This window comes from Bos indicus, chromosome 1, assembly GCF_029378745.1.
Source record: "Bos indicus isolate NIAB-ARS_2022 breed Sahiwal x Tharparkar chromosome 1, NIAB-ARS_B.indTharparkar_mat_pri_1.0, whole genome shotgun sequence".
NCBI classification, from domain to species: Eukaryota; Metazoa; Chordata; class Mammalia; order Artiodactyla; family Bovidae; genus Bos; species Bos indicus.
In genome coordinates this window covers 127,754,893-127,772,619 of record NC_091760.1, presented here as the reverse complement: position 1 = coordinate 127,772,619, position 17,727 = coordinate 127,754,893, and the positions used below count along the sequence as shown (strand labels likewise).

General features: G+C 35.8%; 1 protein-coding gene across 5 annotated transcripts in view; it reads left to right on the top strand.

Annotated features, from left to right (window-relative positions):
• RASA2 (RAS p21 protein activator 2) overlaps positions 1 to 17,727 on the top strand; it is a 126,321-nt gene that overhangs the window by 68,131 nt on the left and 40,463 nt on the right. For all 5 annotated transcript variants that reach the window (XM_019961572.2, XM_019961563.2, XM_070793908.1 and 2 more), the window contains 4 exons: positions 3,900 to 3,983; positions 5,584 to 5,656; positions 8,812 to 8,888; positions 10,728 to 10,829. In XM_019961572.2, the coding sequence (XP_019817131.1) occupies positions 3,900 to 3,983; positions 5,584 to 5,656; positions 8,812 to 8,888; positions 10,728 to 10,829 (336 nt within the window). The remainder of the gene's footprint in view (positions 1 to 3,899; positions 3,984 to 5,583; positions 5,657 to 8,811; positions 8,889 to 10,727; positions 10,830 to 17,727) is intronic.

The window sequence follows — 17,727 nt, the reverse complement described above, 5'->3', positions numbered from 1 at the left end:
ACTCCCTGTACTACAACATACTCTTGTTTGTCAGTTCAGTTCAGTTCAGTCACTCAGTCGTGTCTGACTCTGCGACCCCATGGACTGCAGCATGCCAGGCCTCCCTGTCCATCACCAACTCCCAGAGCCTACTCAAACTCGTACCCTTTGAGTCAGTGATGCCATCCAACCATCTCATCCTCTGTCATCCTGTTCTCCCCCTGCCTTCAATCTTTCCCAGCATTAGGGTCTTTTCCAATGAGTCAGTTCTTTGCATCAGGTGGCCAGAGTATTGGAGTTTCATCTTTAGCATCAGTCCTTCCAATGAATATTCAGGACTGATTTCCTTTAGGATGGACTGGTTGAATCTCCTTGCAGTTCAAGTGACGCTCAAGAGTCTTCTCCAACACCACAGTTCAAAAGCATCAAATCTTTGGTGCTCAGCTTTCTTTATAGTCCAACTCTCACATTCATACATGACTACTAGAAAAACCATACCTTTGACTAGACAGACCTTTGTCAGCAAAGTAATGTCTCTGCTTTTTAATATGCTAAGTTGGTCATAGCTTTTGTTCCAAGGAGCAAGTGTCTTTTAATTTCATGGCAGTAGTCATCATCTGCAGTGATTTTGGAGCCCCCCAAAATAAAGTCTCTCACTGTTTCCATTGTTTCCCCATCTATTTGCCATGAAGTGATGGGACTGCGTGCCATGATCTTAGTTTTCCGAATGTTGAGTTTTAAGCCAGCTTTTTCACTTTCTTCTTTCACTTTCATTAAGAGGCTCTTTAGTTCTTCTTTGCTTTCTGCCGTAAGGGTGGTGTCATCTGCATATCTGAGGTTATTAATATTTCTCCCAGCAATCTTGATTCCAGCTTGTACCTCATCCAGCCCATCAGTTCGCATGAGGTACTCTGCATATAAGTTTAAATAAGCAGAGTGACAATATACAGCCTTGACAGACTCCTTTCCCACTTTGGAACCAGTCTGTTGTTCCATGTCCAGTTCTAACTGTTGCTTCTTGATCTGTGTACAGATTTTTCAGGAGGCAGTTCAGGTGGTCTTGTATTCCCATCACTTGAAGAATTTTCCAGAGTTTGTTGTGGTCCACACAGTCAAAGGCTTTGTCATAGTCAATAAAGCAGAGCAGAAGTTGATGTTTTTCTGAAACTCTCTTGCTTTTTTGATGATCCAAAGGATGTTAGCAATTTGATCTCTAGTTCCTCTGCCTTTTCTAAATCCAGCTTGAACTTCAGGAAGTTCATGGTTCATGTACTGTTGAAGCCTGGCTTGAAGAATTTTGAGCATTACTTTACTAGCATGTGAGATAAGTGCAATTGTGTGGTAGTTTGAACATTTGCTGGCATTGTCTTTCTTTGGGGTTGGAATGAAAATGGACCTTTTGCAGTCCTGTGGCCACTGCTGAGTTTTCCAAATTTGCTGGCATATTGAGTGCAGCACTTTCACAGCATCATCTTTTAGGATCTGAAATAGCTCAACTGGAATTCCATCACCTGCACTAGCTTTGTTCGTAGTCATAGTCATGCTTCCTAACGCCCATTGACTTGACTTCACATTCCAGAATGTCTGGCTCTAGGTTGGTGATCACACCATCATGATTATCTGGGTTGTGAAGATCTTTTTTGTATAGTTCTTATGTGTATTCTTGCCACCTCTTCTTAATATATGTAGAAGTTAATATTTGTCTTTTAGTTTAAAAATCCTAGGCAAAGAATCAAATCATTCTGTATTATAAACAAGTTTGAACTAAATTTATTTTCCTTTGTAATTTCTAGAAAATGTGTCATTATCCAATGCTTTATATGTCATATATAAATAAAATACAAGATAATTTGGTGTAGTAAGGTTATTTTAACATTAATTTTAACTCATTCATGGTTTACGATGTGAAGTTGTTTGATTTACCAATTAGAAGTGTAGTTAAATAGGAAAATATTTCATAATATATGTAGCAAATAAAATAATCTGTATTTAATACTACTACTTGTTTGTCAGAAAACCTAATTTTTATACTTATATTTTAAAATTATTTAAGAGTACTTCTGATGATTTTTATAGACTCATATTTTTGGGTTATGGGTGTTTTTTTGGTTTGTATACTGAAAAGCATTTTTCTCATTATTTTCATACTTCAATATTTGTGGGTTATGGGTGTTTTTTTGGTTTGTATACTGAAAAGCATTTTTCTCATTATTTTCATACTTCATAAAATTATAGTGACTTTTTATAATTAAGATTTCTCATAATTAGTGTTTACATCAGATAAATTTGGTATTGTGAAGAAAGTATGCGTTGCCCCAAAGTTCGTTCAGGTTTTTCCTTAGTATGTTACGGAAAAACCCGAACAAACTTTGTGGCCAAGCAAATACAGTATATTCTGGCACAGTGGCAATGTAGGAGGACTTTGAACTTTAGAGATGGAGTTAAGAAAGTAGAAGTTGAGTCCCACTTCTTACAAGTTGTTTTACCTCTTTAGCATTATTTTGTTATTTTCTCACATAAATTTTTTAGCCTTACTTTCTTCTTTAAAATGACATGATTATACCTTTCTCAAAGACAGTTGTGAGAATTAGGTGCATTCTGTGAAAATAAATAGTAAACTGCAAAAACTGTATAAAAATCAGGTATCATTTTGAGATTGAGCCTAAGAAGTATACATTTCAAACAGTATGTACAGTGGGAAAATTTGACTATACCCAAGCCTGACATTAATAACCAGAATTGTTGTCTTGACCTGTACTTTTCATCAGTTAGTTTCAGAAATTTTTTTAATTTGATTTTTGATACCCAGTTTAATAGAAATGAGTCATATTATCATTTCTTTCTTTACTCGGCAGCATACCATTTGCACTTCACACACATATATGATCTGTGGGTTGTAGAGAGAAATTAGAATGTCGTTCAGTAGCTCATATCTTTCAGCCAAGAATGCTTTTCACCAACAGTCATGAATTTATTGTAGGCACTGGGAAATGTACACCCTTAGATGGTCAACTGAATTGTGAACCTCAATAAAGAGAAAATTTGAGGAGCAGGTCATTAAGTCAGATTCGGTGTTCTTTGTAAATACCAGTGACCATTATCCATGAAGTAGATGAGATGATCTTGGTTTTTATGGTCTAAATCATTTTCTGCAGAATGATGCAGGAGCTGTTACTGAGAGTCAGAATAAAAGGCTGCAGGACTGTATGTGGCTTGCTCTTTATTTATGAATCAGATTTTAAGTGGAAACCACAGTTGTTTCCTTGTTTCTCATTCATGCTTTAGCAGAGGATATGATGCTACAGATTTGACTTGGTTTGTAGTTTCTCCTTTAAGGTTCACACCCTTTTCTTTTCCTTTTTAGAAGCCACAGTCGTTTTAATGTATTAGCAAACCACAGCATGTACCTTGTTGGATATGCTTTGTATGCTAAATATTACTTGGTAGTCTCAGTACTAATTGTGGTGGTCTAGTCCTGTTTTGGAAGTATAGCATAAGAAAATGAGTTCAGGGAGCTCAGCTCAGTGCTTTGTGATAACCTAGAGGGGTGGGGGTTGGAGGGGTGGTAGGTTCACGGGGGAGGGAATATATGTATACATATAGCCGATTCATGTTGTTATACAGCAGAAACTAACACAACATTGTAAAGCAATTATACTATCAAAAAAAATCTAAAAAAAATAAGTGCATGCATACATATGTTTGGGATAAGTGATATATATATAGGCATACAACTTTCAGTTCAATTCAGTCGCTCAGTCGTGTCTGACTCTTTGTGACCCCATGAATCGCAGCATACAACTTTAGACATGCGAAAATCAATTTTAACCCTTTGACTTTATTAACTTGTATTTAAAGATAATGTTTTATGTTGTTTAACTTGAGTGTAATAATGTTAATTTTCCCTTATTCTACCTTAGTGTCAAGGCGTGCCATGGGTTGCCTCTAATAAATGGACAAAGCTGTGACCCTTATGCGACAGTTTCTCTAGTGGGCCCTTCCAGGTAATGTTTATTGAATTAGTATTAGATTTTTAAGTTTAAAAATTACAAATTAAGTTTCTAAGGGAACATATTAAATATCTATTTATGAAATAGACTAATGAATGCTTTTTGAAAGAAAAATCTTCAGTTCTGTTATATACTTGCAAATAGCCAACTCTTCTTTTATGAAGGAAAACAAGTGCCATTTCAAATCTGCCAGACTCTTAGGCTATGGGGAGCAACCTCTTTTACAGTATTTAAAATGTACTTTAAAACATGAACTTGACCTTCTTTCATCATCAGCCTTCTTATTTTCAAATGTCTTAGATTTTATTGCAGGTAGAATCCTGTTTTAAGAAATGTTAGCTCAAAATAGCAAGGAAGTTTCAATATTTTTATCTAGAAAGCAACTCAGGACTAAAAATACCTTTTCTGCTTGTGCCATCTGTGCTGTTCAGAGAGAATTCCAGAACATGGTGAAGCACACTGTATCATTGATTTAAATTACTTAACAATAATTTATAGACCATCTATAGCAATTTTTAGTATTTTCTATTTTATAATTTCATTATGGTTTCTTTCAGAGCCTGACTAGTTGAAATTTGTCTACAACTTGAAGGCTTAGAATCAAGAAACAAAGAGCATAATAGTGCCACACAGAAACATATATATATACATACACATACATACATACATGTACTGCTTCTTCCCAGCCCCAAACTCACTATGTATCTTATTTTTAAGAAAATAACCAGTAAGTCACTTTGAAAAATGTATTTGTCCCTATGGTATGTCAAGCACCATGCCTGGTACTTACTGGGTCTCAAGCAATAGTATCCTCTTATTAGTAAGATGGTTTTAAATTTAAAAGCAGATACTCAGTTGTATAACATTCATGCTGTCAAAGGGATTTAGTTCTCCATGTTTCAAGTGTTTAGTGGAATTGTTCTTGGTTTTTGTTCTTGTTTAAATCAGTGCCCAACAGATTCCTTAGTGTAAGTGCTTAGTAATGTACAGATAGAAACTGTTTAGCATCTGAGTTTGTTTTAAAAAGTCACTATTGGTTTTGATACTGTGCTGTGGTTGTGGAGGATGTTACTGTTGGGGAGCTGGTCAAAGTCTCCATGGGACTTCCCTGTACATTTCTTTGCAGCCTCCTCTGCATCTCTAATTATTTCAAAGTAAAAAGTTTTTTTTAAAAAAAGCCACATTGTAGCCAAAGTCCAAGAGGTAAACTGAGTTAAATGTGTTCCTGGGGTATTTTTCAACATAGAATAAGGTATTTGAATCTCATTGTCTTCCTTCTGCTATTTATTTGAGTTGCTTATATAATGGAACGTGTTATTTAAAAACCCCTGAAGGAAACTTGACAGTCAATCTAATATAGCCATGGAATAATAAAATCTTGGCATATATCACATATACAAGATTTGTCTCTTCTTTGGTTTGAGTTTAGAGACACATCAGTTTTTCCCCTCAAGTAATGTTTAAAGCTACTGCCTTCCCTGAATCATCCTAACAGTTAAACAGAAAGAGGCCTGGCTCCCTGGTTGGAAATAGCATGTTTTATAATTGTGTACTGTTAAGTTCTACAAGGTAAAACTCTACCACATTGGAACAGGAATGACCAAAAGAAGACAAAAGTAAAGAAGAAAACAAGCAATCCGCAGTTTAATGAAATCTTTTATTTTGAGGTAACTTTTTGTTTTATTTAAATGTTAATACAACTAAGCATTTTTTCCCTGAAAACTGTGGGTTCATGGTGTGACACAGTGGAGGCCCAGTGCATAAAACGAAGGCAGAGTCTGATTAATTTGAGGAGGGGGAGGTCTAGGACCACACCCGTTCTTCAGTCAGCCGTGGTATCACACCCCACTTCACACAGAACCCCACCTTATCCAGCCCCCCAGGACTCTTTGGCAGAATACTGCTTGAAAGCCATTAGTGAAGTAAGTGCAACATCCACTTGTTAGATCTGGGTTCTAGTCCCAGTTGAGTTTGGACAGATCACTACATGAGAGACTCAAATTTCTTGTGAAAGGATAATTTTGTCAGAGAGAACAATAGCATCCCAACCTAAGTCATAGAGTTTCTATGAGGTTCAAATGGGAAAATACTTTGAGATTATAAAGTACAATATGATTAAGGCCTTGTTATTAGCTAAATCACTCTAAGGACACATGCTTTTTTCATAGAGAACTTTAGCTGCCTTGAAGTTGCCCAAAATACAGGGCTTTGAAGTTCCTTACTATGGAGCATTGTTAAATAAATCCTTTTTCATATTAGAAAACGACAGGAAAAAACAAAAATAATTAAGCTCTATTCTAAAAGATTGTGTTCTGCCCATAGGATATGTTGCAGTTGAAATTAACCTGTAGGAAAGTTTTGTTTTTGGTTTTTTTAAGTTATATTTTGTGCTTTTCCTTTTTTTTACATGGGTTTTTTTGTTTTTTTGATATTTCGAAGTGAAGAGAGTGAGGGCACATCTAGCCATGCCTGATTACTGTGCTTTAATAAAGGAACACAGTTGAAGAAATGCCAGAATTGAAGTAGGAAGAATTGTGGGGGTGGAGGCAAGGAAAAAAGAAAAACAAAAGAAAATGTACCAGTGTGAGATTTTTCCATTTTCCAGCCAAGGACTTACTTAATTCAGTTGTTCCGTATTTAAAAATGGCTATTACATCTAGCCTGAAGAAAATCCAAGAAGGGGCAACATGTAGCAACAAGCAGATGGTCCTTTGAAAATCAAGACCTGACCTGTTTGGTATATGCAAGCATGCATATCAAGCCTCAAAACATTCATTCGAAGGGCCCTTTTGTTGAGTTGATTATAAAGATAAAAGTTCAGTCTCTGTCCTCTAGCTAGAGTAAGAGACCCAAAGCATGCACACGCATGCAGACATGCAGCAGTAAAATGCAGTAGTAGATGCTGGGGAGCTCTGCTGCCACTGAGTTAAGCCAGGGGAAAGAGTATTAGAGATGGAATATTTTGAACAAAGACATATAAAGTTATGTCCAAAGAGTAGCAAGTAGTGATTTGACTGAAAGGGAATAAAGGGAGTTAAGCTTAGAAAGATAAAGTAGGACCAACTAATGAAAGACCTTGAGAGCAGGTTGGAGTATTGGACATTGAATATTGTTGAGCCCAGAGGTAACAAGAGTAATGAAGTATTTTGAGAAGAATTAACCATGATCTGTTGGCCAGATGGCTGCGAGAGAGAACAGAGATCAAGAGACTATTGTAGTCTAGGTGTTTTTTTTAAAAAAGGAAAAAGCAAAAGCAGGGGAAGAGTCTGACTCAAGAGAGTAATATGGAAACAGGGCGGAAGAGAAAGATGAGAAACTACAAATGGCAAGATAACAAATTGGTTACAGAAGAAAAGATAAAAGGAGGAGTCAGATGTTGTCCTCATGATTTCAAATCTGGAAAAGTTAAGAAGGAAAACAAGTGGTTCAGTGTGGGGCATAATGAGCTTGAGCTCTGACATGTAAAATCCTCCCATAAGAACTTCATGACTAAGATGGGTGATGACTGTAGATAAAGATTCAAGAATTGTTTACAGTGAGTCAAGAAAGCAAGCCAAGGGCGTAGAGGTATGCAAGAAAGGAGAGAAGTGAACCAGCTAAGTTCTGCCACATATTAAATATTTGACTTTGAATGTGTTTCTTAATTTCTGTACTTTAGCTTCCTCATTTTCAAGATGAGGATAATAAATCTAGCCCTGCCTGCCTCAGAGCAGTGTTCTGATGAACACAGAAGATAATGAACATGAAAGCACTTTGTTAACCATACAGCCCTGTGTAGCTTAAAGCAAAATAAAATATAAAACCCTGGAGAAAACCCATGTTTGTATGTTCTGAGGAAGAAGTAATGGCAGAGGTAGAAGCAAGGAGAGCAGAAGGTAGCCAGGATCGTGCTGGGTAAACTCAGAGAAAAGAATATCTCTGGGAAAATGGAGGATGTTTGTATGGTCACTCATTCAGATAAAGGGGTCACGGAAGGTGAGAACTCAAAATTTCATCATCAGACTTGATGATTAAGAGAGGGGTTTTAGGAGGATGATCTATGAGGAAGCCAGATTATAAGGAGTTACTGTAGTGAGTGGGTGGTGAGGAAGTGGAGGCTGTAAGGATGGGTAGCAGTTTTGAGATACTTGTCTGTGAAAGGAAAGAGATAGGAAGACCATAATTTAAAGGGAGAATTTTTCTTAGACTTGAATGAGGTGAACAGTCTGGTCAAGAAAGCTGCAATTAAAATAGATCGAATGCTGACTGCGTGTTTACTGCATACCATGTGGGGGTGGAGCTGTCTCAGAAAAGAGGAGGATCATCTCACCCTCTGATTCAGAAAAGGGTGAGAAAAGTCATCCAGGAAACAGGCCTCTATGGGAATGGACGTGTTCAGGTGGACAGTAGTTGAGGAAGTTCCTGCCAATGGCCTTGATATTTTCAGTAAAAATGTGAGAAGGAAGTGTGAGGGTGGCATTGTTATCTTGAGAAATGTGGGAAAGTCTTCAAACAGTTCCTAGCTTATGCAGTTTCACTGAAATAGAACACTTTTACTCTGAGTCACCAACAGATACATATGAACCAGAGAACCCAGTGTTCCTACATATTGAATCGATAAGGAAGGGTATGGAGGTAAAGTTGATTTTGATGTTTTATTTACCACCTTATCTTTACCTCTCTCTGCTACTTCCATAGCTGTTTGTGTATTTAGATTTGGGGTCAGATATTACATATGCATTTTCTTCTGTTTATAAGAAACACAAACACTTTAGGGATGGTTTTTTAAAGTTTGTGTAGGAAAAACATTAAAAACTTTTTTACTAAAATTTTTTGTTTATAGGTGACGAGATCCAGTAGTTACACCAGAAAGTCCCAGTTCCAGGTAGAAGAGGAAGACATTGAAAAGCTGGAAATTAGGTATGTGAATTGGATTTTAGAGTTGCTGTTTTCTGTGCCAAAAGAAAAATCCTAAATTTAACTGAAAAAGATGACTCAAGCTTAACAGAATTCTCTTTAGCAAGTTCATCAATGAAACTTAGAGGAATGTGCATTAAATTTAAATTATCTTCTAATTTAAATCCAAATTATCTTCTCAAAATCTCATTTCTTTGCAGAAGTAGTTAAGGTGTATTTATTTTAAAAATGACCTTATTTTCACCCATTTTATTTTTACCTATTTATATTTTTAGTTTTTCCCAAATTTAATTGCTCCTTAAAATTTTAAATCATAACATAATGGATGCGAAGAATATATAGAAAAGTAATTATATACTAGCCAATTTAGAAATAATTTTTTTATTCTTCTTAACATATCTGCTGTCTAACAGAAATTTCAGTGAGGTAAGAAGTCTTGTAAGATAACCCATCAGGTGCATGTGTTTGAAGTTTGTGCTATTTCCTAGGTCTTAAATATCTATGCTGTTTGGGAGGTGAAAGTTTTGTAAATGCATGTATAGGTGTGGTGTTAACAGTGTGTTCATCTGAAGGGTGTATTAATCACATGTTTGGAATGATCAGGTAATGTATTTTTTAAAAATCACCTATCTTTACATATTAACTGGTTTTGAGAAAGAAACTATAGTCTTGTGTTGGTTTCTTTTCTCAAATTCAAAAATGTAATTCTGTAGTCCTTATTTCTACAGGTTAAAATAAAACCTAGATTTTGGAACTAAGAAATTGTTTAAGATAGTTAAATTCTGTGCTTTTAAGTAAAACTAGTATAGTTTTCTGTAGTATTCTGCTGTCTTAGTTTAGCTAGTGAGGTGTATGGCTAACATCTCTTATTTTTAAGCATGTGAAATTACTTGTCTGGTACTTTCACCATAAGCATCTTTGCCATAAGCACCTTTACTGTAAACATCTTTGCCACAGACATTTTCACCACATAACTAATTGGCTATAAGTCAACTTCGCTGTGAAAAATAAAATAACTGGTTGACAGTTTGGTTTCAACTGGTTGACCTACATTAGTGTTTCTTCTAGTTATCTATGTAATTGATAGCTTTATTGATCAGACAGGTGACAGTGATTTGCCCCAGGAGTTGGTTTCTTATGTGAAACACACCACATTGGAGGAGAGTCTGAGGGCCTCAGAGGCATAGGGTTGAACCCACATTTCCCATAGAACTTGGAAACATCTGTCAATAGACATGGGACACTGTGCCAAGAATGAACAATAGTGTGGATGGCTTTCCCAACGCAGTACAAAGCTCAGAAGCAAGTAGTGTTGGGAAATGGACACCTCTCTCAACAAAGGAAGGAATTTTAGCAAAACAGTGTAATGCCAAATAAGGAGACCAATCAATAAGCCAAAACAAAAACAATGTGTAAAATACTGTGAACGAAGGACTTAGAAGACAAGTGTTTAGGTACAGCCCACAAAATAAAATCAGTTATTTGTGAATTATTGCCATGAATTTATACATATTTTGAATGTATTAAAATTTTGTATTTTGCAATGAAGTCTTTTTAATTTTATTTTTTATGTTTGTGTCTTTTGTAATGTCTCTCTTTTATTTATTTGCTTTATCTTTTTATGACAGAATTGCCTTATAACCAGTTAGTTATGTGGTGAAAATGTGTGTGGCAAAAATGCTTGAGGGAAAGATGTCTGTGGCAAAGGTGCTTATGGCAAAAGTACTCAGAACCTTAAATTAATGCTATAATACAAATCATAGTAGTTTGAAGCTATTTGGTCATGTTTGTTCTCTTACACATTGTTTGCAAAAAAAATCAAGCCAACTTGAAAATTTTCAGGATCGACTTGTGGAACAATGGAAACCTGGTCCAAGATGTTTTCCTCGGTGAAATCAAGGTTCCTGTGAATGTATTAAGAAATGATGCCTCTCACCAAGCCTGGTAAGAAGACCGATGCTGTAGTGAACTACACATTGGTCAGCCCCTTTCATTCACTGTCTATGCAAATAAACGGTTCTTCTAAGCATATTTTAAGTTTTGAATGGATAAGCCCAAAGTCATTAACACTGATTTGGCCATTAATTTATTGTCGCAGAAATAGAAGTACAATTATTTTTGTTTTATGACTTGCCCTCTGGTACTGAGATAAAAGAACTGAATTGTCTGGAATATTTTCCTGTTCAAAAACTTAATCTTAACTCTGAAGGAAAAATGTAGAACATTTCAAACATTACATAAGAGTTGCTCTTGTGAGAGAAAGTTTGATCACAGATCAACATCTGTAGTTCAAAAACTTTATTAACAGGCACGGGAATTGTGAATGTTTGAAAGCAAAGGGTTTATTGTAGAGATTCAGCTGTTATGAAATCTCACCAGTGATTTTTCTTCCCCATACCCCATTGAAATGTACTGTGACTGGCTCTGGTGTTATTTTCTTAATGTCTGGGATCTAGATGTTGAGCTCATTCAGTTAATGAGCTTTTCAGGGGTTCTGGTGGCTCAGTATTGGCTACAGTATTAAACCTTTTCTTGACTTTTAAATTCATGTTAATGTTCAGACATTAAACTGATGTTAGCTTCCTTAGCAAAATCAGTGTGAAACTATTGTTTTTTTCCCCCTGTCTACAGCACATAAGAGCAGGTATGTCCTCTCCCCTCCAGTAGGTTGCCCAGTAGCCATCATGCTAAACTTGGGTTTCAACTGAGTATAAAACAACATGCCTTTCTCATTTGCCTTGTGAGGCCCCCTTTTAGTGCTCAGCTTCAGTTGCCTGGAAGAGGACTTGAAACCAACTGTTCCGATGTTTTCTTACTGCGGGCAGCAGTCTCCTTTGTCTGCAGGATCCTGCCTCTCCTGAGTGCCTGCCGTCAGGCATTCTTCAGTTTTGTCTGTGTAGTCTCAAAATTTTTCTTTTATTTTTTACCTTTTGCTAATGCAGATCTAAGATTAGTCTTTATGGTGGCGTTTTATATGCTGTAACTTCCAAAACGTGTCCATAGATGGGGGGAAAAAAAGAAAAAAAAAAAAGTGGTCATTTTTTTTTTATTAACATTTGAGGCTTGTCATTCCCTCCTGCCGAACTTCCACCTTATATAAAGTTAGCATACATTTTTTTAAATGAAAATTTCTGAACTCAGTTCATTGTCTTTAAAGTGATACGCCATGTGTGCCAAGTCACTTCATTCGTGTCCGACTCTGTGCAACCCTGTGGACTGTAGCCCACCAGGCTCCTCTGTCCATGGGATTCTCCAGGCAAAAATACTAGAGTGGGTTCCCATGCCCTCCTCCAGGGGATCTCCTGACCTAGGGATTCTGTGGCTCCTGCATTGCAGACTTACCACTGACCCACCAGGGAAGTCCATAGCATGCTGCTTGGTACAAAATAACAGATCAGTTGTTGTGCCTCCCAAGGCTCCTCCAAGTGAACTTGAAATGTGCCATTATAGCCTGTATTTTAAATAAGATGTCTCCAAACAGGCCCTCCAAATTTGGCAACAGTTTGTCGAACTACCAAGTCAGGATGTATGAGCACTAACAGAAATTAATTTTATTCCTATAGATTTATTTTTGGCCAGTAATATGTTAAAGGTGACGTGCCAGAAGTATGTGTTAAAATTTATGCAGCGTGAAATAGAAACATCCTGCTCGTTCATTTACACTTCCCTATACGTGAGGAAATATAAAAATGTGAATGCAATTTCCTTTTAAGTCAGATTAAAACACAATCTCCTTTGTCAGTTGTAGAACTGCAGCGTCCCCTTGTGGGGTTGTTAGTAACTAAATGAAAACTCAAGAAAAGCTTTACCTTCAGGATTTCAAGTGTATTTTTTCTAATCTTAATAGTAGGAAAGAAAGTAATTATCAGTAATATAATTCTGTTGTTTGAGAAGTATTCATTTGCTTTCCCTTTCCACATTATTTCTATTTAGCATTTACTATTAGAGTCTTTTCCTGAAAACTGATTTTTTTTCAAAAAATATTTATTATTTTTATCTATTTGGCTGTGCTGGATCTTGGCTGTGGTATGTGGGATCTAGTTCCCTGATCACGTATGGAACCCAGGCCCCTTGCATTGGAAACATGGAGTCTTAGCCACTGGACCACCAGGGATGTCCCCTGAAAACTGATCTTTTGTGGTTTCAATTTTGTTCTCAAATTATGACATGATTCAGTTACTTTCCCTTTCCTTTGTTAACTAGTCAGTTCCTTAGTGATAGTGTGTATTCTTTATTCTGAAACTTCTGTTAAAGTGTTAGGATTAGCTCGTTATTGTCGCTATTAGCTAGTTTTAACTTTCACATATGTAAACAACAGAACTCATTCACATGGTTCACAGTTCAGAAGATAAAAGTCTTATCTCCTGCGTCTGTCCCGCAGCTAACCTCTTCTGAGGCAGCCCCTGTTTTGAGTTCCTGGAAATATTTTATGTAAATACAGGCAAATGTGGATATGTCCATCTTTCCTCTTCTTTACATGAATGGACACACGTTGTATCATGTTCTATACCTTTTTTTCAGTTAGCAGTTTAGTAGAACTTCATTAAGTATTTGTTGACTTTTTATAGTGGTTAAGAGTATGGATTCTAGAATCAGACTACCGTGGTTCAAATCCCATCTCTGTCATTAACTACCTGGCTGATCCCTGACAAGGTGTTCCACCTGAATGCTTTTATTTTCTTTGGCTATGGAATGGGGGTGGTACACTTAATACCTGCCTCTCAACACTAGAGGATGAATTGGTTTCACATAAAGTAAGTGCTGTGACCATGGGTATCTCTCACACTCATCATTACAGTTATTGCTGCTGTCATCACCATTATTCTGCATCAGTACATACAGAATTTCTGCATCTTTCTTTTTCCTTTGGTACCAGTATTCCATTGGTGTGGAATGGTATAAATGAAGAGAACCTTAGTGCTAATATAGTTCTGTCTTATTTTACCAGTAACCTGGTGTCAGAGAACTTAATATGTGCGAAACCTTTGTGTGATTGTATATATTGGTACAATCATTTCCTCCTAGATGATCCAAAATGAACATTAAGAAAATTGATGCAAAGATCTTTTCATGTTATAATTTTTTAATTTTGAAAGTAAAATTCGAATAGAAATAAAGCACATGGTTGGAGGTTTTTTTTCAACATAAGCACTTTATACAAATATAAAACTGGATTAATATTTACTTAAGATGAATTGGTTTTCTAGTTTGCTAGTTTTGCCACCTGTCTTTGGTAAAAATCCATTGACAGTGATTATCTTTCTGAAACCAGAAGTGACATTCACGTATTGGAAAAGCTGCCTCTGAACAGTTGTTTTCCAGCTTAGGCAGCATTATTCACAAATAATGGTAATCTTTGTCTACATACCTCAATTTTAATTATACAGCCTTGTTAAAACTTTCAAATGCTTTTTTTTTTCTTTTAAAAGCCTGACTCTTGAGATCATTAGAATTGCTTTTATGCCCAACTATAAATTGGAAAAAAAAAAAAAAAAAATGTGAGCAACTGAGTGCCCTTTTCAGTTAATAACTTCTTTTTAATTCCTGTTCCTTATTCTTTCAAACTGAAACAGTTCATTTAAAAACTGAAGAAAAATATACTTGAGATTTTTTTTGTATCCCTAGACCTTAGACATACCAGATACCCTCAATGTAACAAATCTTGAGGTTTTTCTCTTTAACTCTAATTCATACAAGATTGATTAATTCACAAGGGATCCTTCAGTTGGTTGAAATTGAGCTTTTTGTAACAGTATTTTGAAACAACTAATCACATTTACATAATTATATAAATAACTTTTCATCTTTAAGTGGTAACAGTTATATGTATATAAATGTTTTATAAATCACATTTACTATATGCAAAGCACTATTCTAAGTGCTCCACTTATATTACCTCCTTAGGGTTTTTATAAGGATTAATCATTTAAATACTATTTTTACTCCTTATGTAACAGATAAGGAAGCAAGCACAGAGAGATTGAGCAATTTGCCCAAGGTTGCAGACCTGGAATTTGGACCAAATTCTTTTGACTCCAAAGTTTGTGCTCTTAACCAGTGTACTATAATAAGTTAGTACTTTTCACCTAAATGCTTTTGAGTATGTTTAAGACTCAAAAATATTCTGTTTTAAATTGCCAGCAAATATTTGAGTGTCCCTTTTAATATTATTAAAAAAGAAATCAAGTGAGTGATCCCTTCTCATTTAAAAAAAAAAAAAAAGATCTTTTCAAGGAATGGGTAGGACAATTTTGTAATTCTGTATTTTGTTCCAGTAGACATGGATGAGATACTTTGTCCATAGGAATTTCCCGTTCCTGCCAAAGAAACCCAAGGAGGCAAGTTTAAAAAGAGTGTCCGGAGAGAGCCCTTCTGGAGTTCCTGAGCATCCTAAAACAGTGTATACATAAAAATCAGTAACTGTCATATCACTGCCTGAATCCCTCCCTGTTAGGACTGTAGACCTATTTTGCGGATATTTTGTAGTTTTATGAGAATACCAGAGGGATAAGGCATTCCTTCCCCCAGCAATTTGGAGATAAGGGAATAATATACTCTGAGGATAATTTCTATAGAACAAACCAAAATAGAGTCTGTAAACCTGATTAGAGTGTGAGGATACTGTTTAGAGTGGGTAGATGCAGTCCCTGGGAGGCAGAAGCAGGTTTTAACTGTAATACAAGTAATCTTATTCTACCATATATGAAAAACAGGAGTTACAATAGAAGGGGCAGTTAATCTAGAACAGTAAAAAAGGCTCCCAAAGAGGCAAACATGGGTGAGTACTGCCCATTCAAGCCCAGTCGTGGGGTAAGAGCAATCTGTTCTAGAAGCATTGTTCTTTCCTTGGCAAAGTTGTCTTAGCTGAGAGATTAAGATTCCATAAATCTCTGTGTTATGTCCCTGTAGTCACCACAGCACACCTTCTGATAGATAATTTGACTTTCCACATAGCTTGCCAGTAGGTAAAAAAATGTATTGACCAAACATAAAAAACTATATGTTAACAGGTAAAAAATGTACTAGTTGAAATGAGAGATTTAGATGAAACACTGTAGAAAATGGTGATAATAGTTAAGCCAGGTGATAAATGCATGGGGTTGATGGTGAGGGTGTTGCTTGTTAATAGTATCACTCTTCTCCCTACTTTTGTGAATTAACATTTCCGTAATAAAATACATCAGTCACGATAAAGTACAGGTATCTTTGCCACTCGAATGCGGTACAGTCTTCCCTCTGTATTCGTGGGGGATTGTGTATTCCAGGAATTGTGTAGTTTGAACCCATGTTGTTTGCATGTCAGCAGTATTTCTTGCCATAAATTTAGTAATTGGCCTTCTATTTTAAATATATTGGTCTCTGCTCCGTCATTGTGATTCAGATTCACTTCTAGATTTGCTGATTGAACTAGGTATCTGAATTTGCAGAGCTACAGAACATACTGCACGACACTGTGTAGTGTATGTATGTACACATACATATTACACTGTGGGAAATTGACCAAAGTGATGCCCACGCCAGAATGATTGGGGATCTGCCACCTAGACTTCCATTGGAGGCACTTCAGAGTCATCCTTGCTGACAGGCTTATTTCCAGTTATTTCCATAGGCAAATTATTTACATCATTATTTCTCAAATCAGAGAGTAGAAGTTCTGAAGCTTGGTTTTCTGAAACAGGAATTCCTTTTTTGTGGGTAGTGCTATAATTTCTATATAATTTCTTCTTATATTACCATTCCTTCATTTTTTAAATGTTGCTTGGTTAATTCTCTATTCTCATTTATCTTTATCATATCTTTCTCAAAGCTAGTATTCTGTTAAAACCTCCTCTCCTATTTTTAATCAATTTAGTGTATTAGGGGAGGACATAAGTGGTAAATGTCAGGAGTAAATATCAGAACTACTGACTTCTTTATAAAAAAACATTCTGGCTAATGATTGAAGGAGGAATGATAGAATTATAGTTATCATTTTGAAACCTGTGCAGATTAATGACTCTTGGCAGTGATCATCAATAATTGCAAATATCACAAAAAGGAGAAAACAATGACATCACTGCCTCCTGGTGTAACTACACAGTACTATCAATGTATTCCTACCAGAATATCAAATTCAATCTAACCAAGCCCCTAGATATACTCCAGTATCCAATATACTCCAGGATACAGGAAATGAGACAGACGAATATGTTAAATGATACCATGGGGATAGAGTTAACATAGTCCTAAGACTGGAAAATTCTATAGATAAATTATCTGATTTCTTAATTGCTTGAATCCATCAACCAATTACAGTCTGTGAACTTGGATTTGAATAGACTATTAGAAAACTGTTCAGTAAGTTCAGGAGAATTTGAATACTGACTGGATAATGTAGTTGTATATACCGAAATATTTATAGATGAAATTAGAAAACACCTGTACATTGCTTTAAAATAATAAGTGGGATGGGAGGAGTGAGTAGAGATGTGGCTAAAACAATAATGGCTTTGAACTGATAATCAGTAATGTTAGATGATGAGTACATGGAAGTTCAGTATTCTGCTCTTCTTACTTTTGTATGATTTTTAAATTTCCATGACAAATAGTCTTTAACTTAGATTTCTGGTTTTGATCCTACAAATTCATGTGAATCCAATTTTTGCAGCTGAAATCATTTTCAATATAGTTGCAGTGCTAATCCTTTAACAATATAAAAAACTCTTTATAAACCTTCAACCACTTACTCTTAAAAAATTAGTTCAAATTTTTACAATATAGGATTTACTTTAAAATGAGATCACTTACATCTTCTTATAGTATGTCTTATCTATTTTAACCAAATGTATCTTTCTTAAATTTA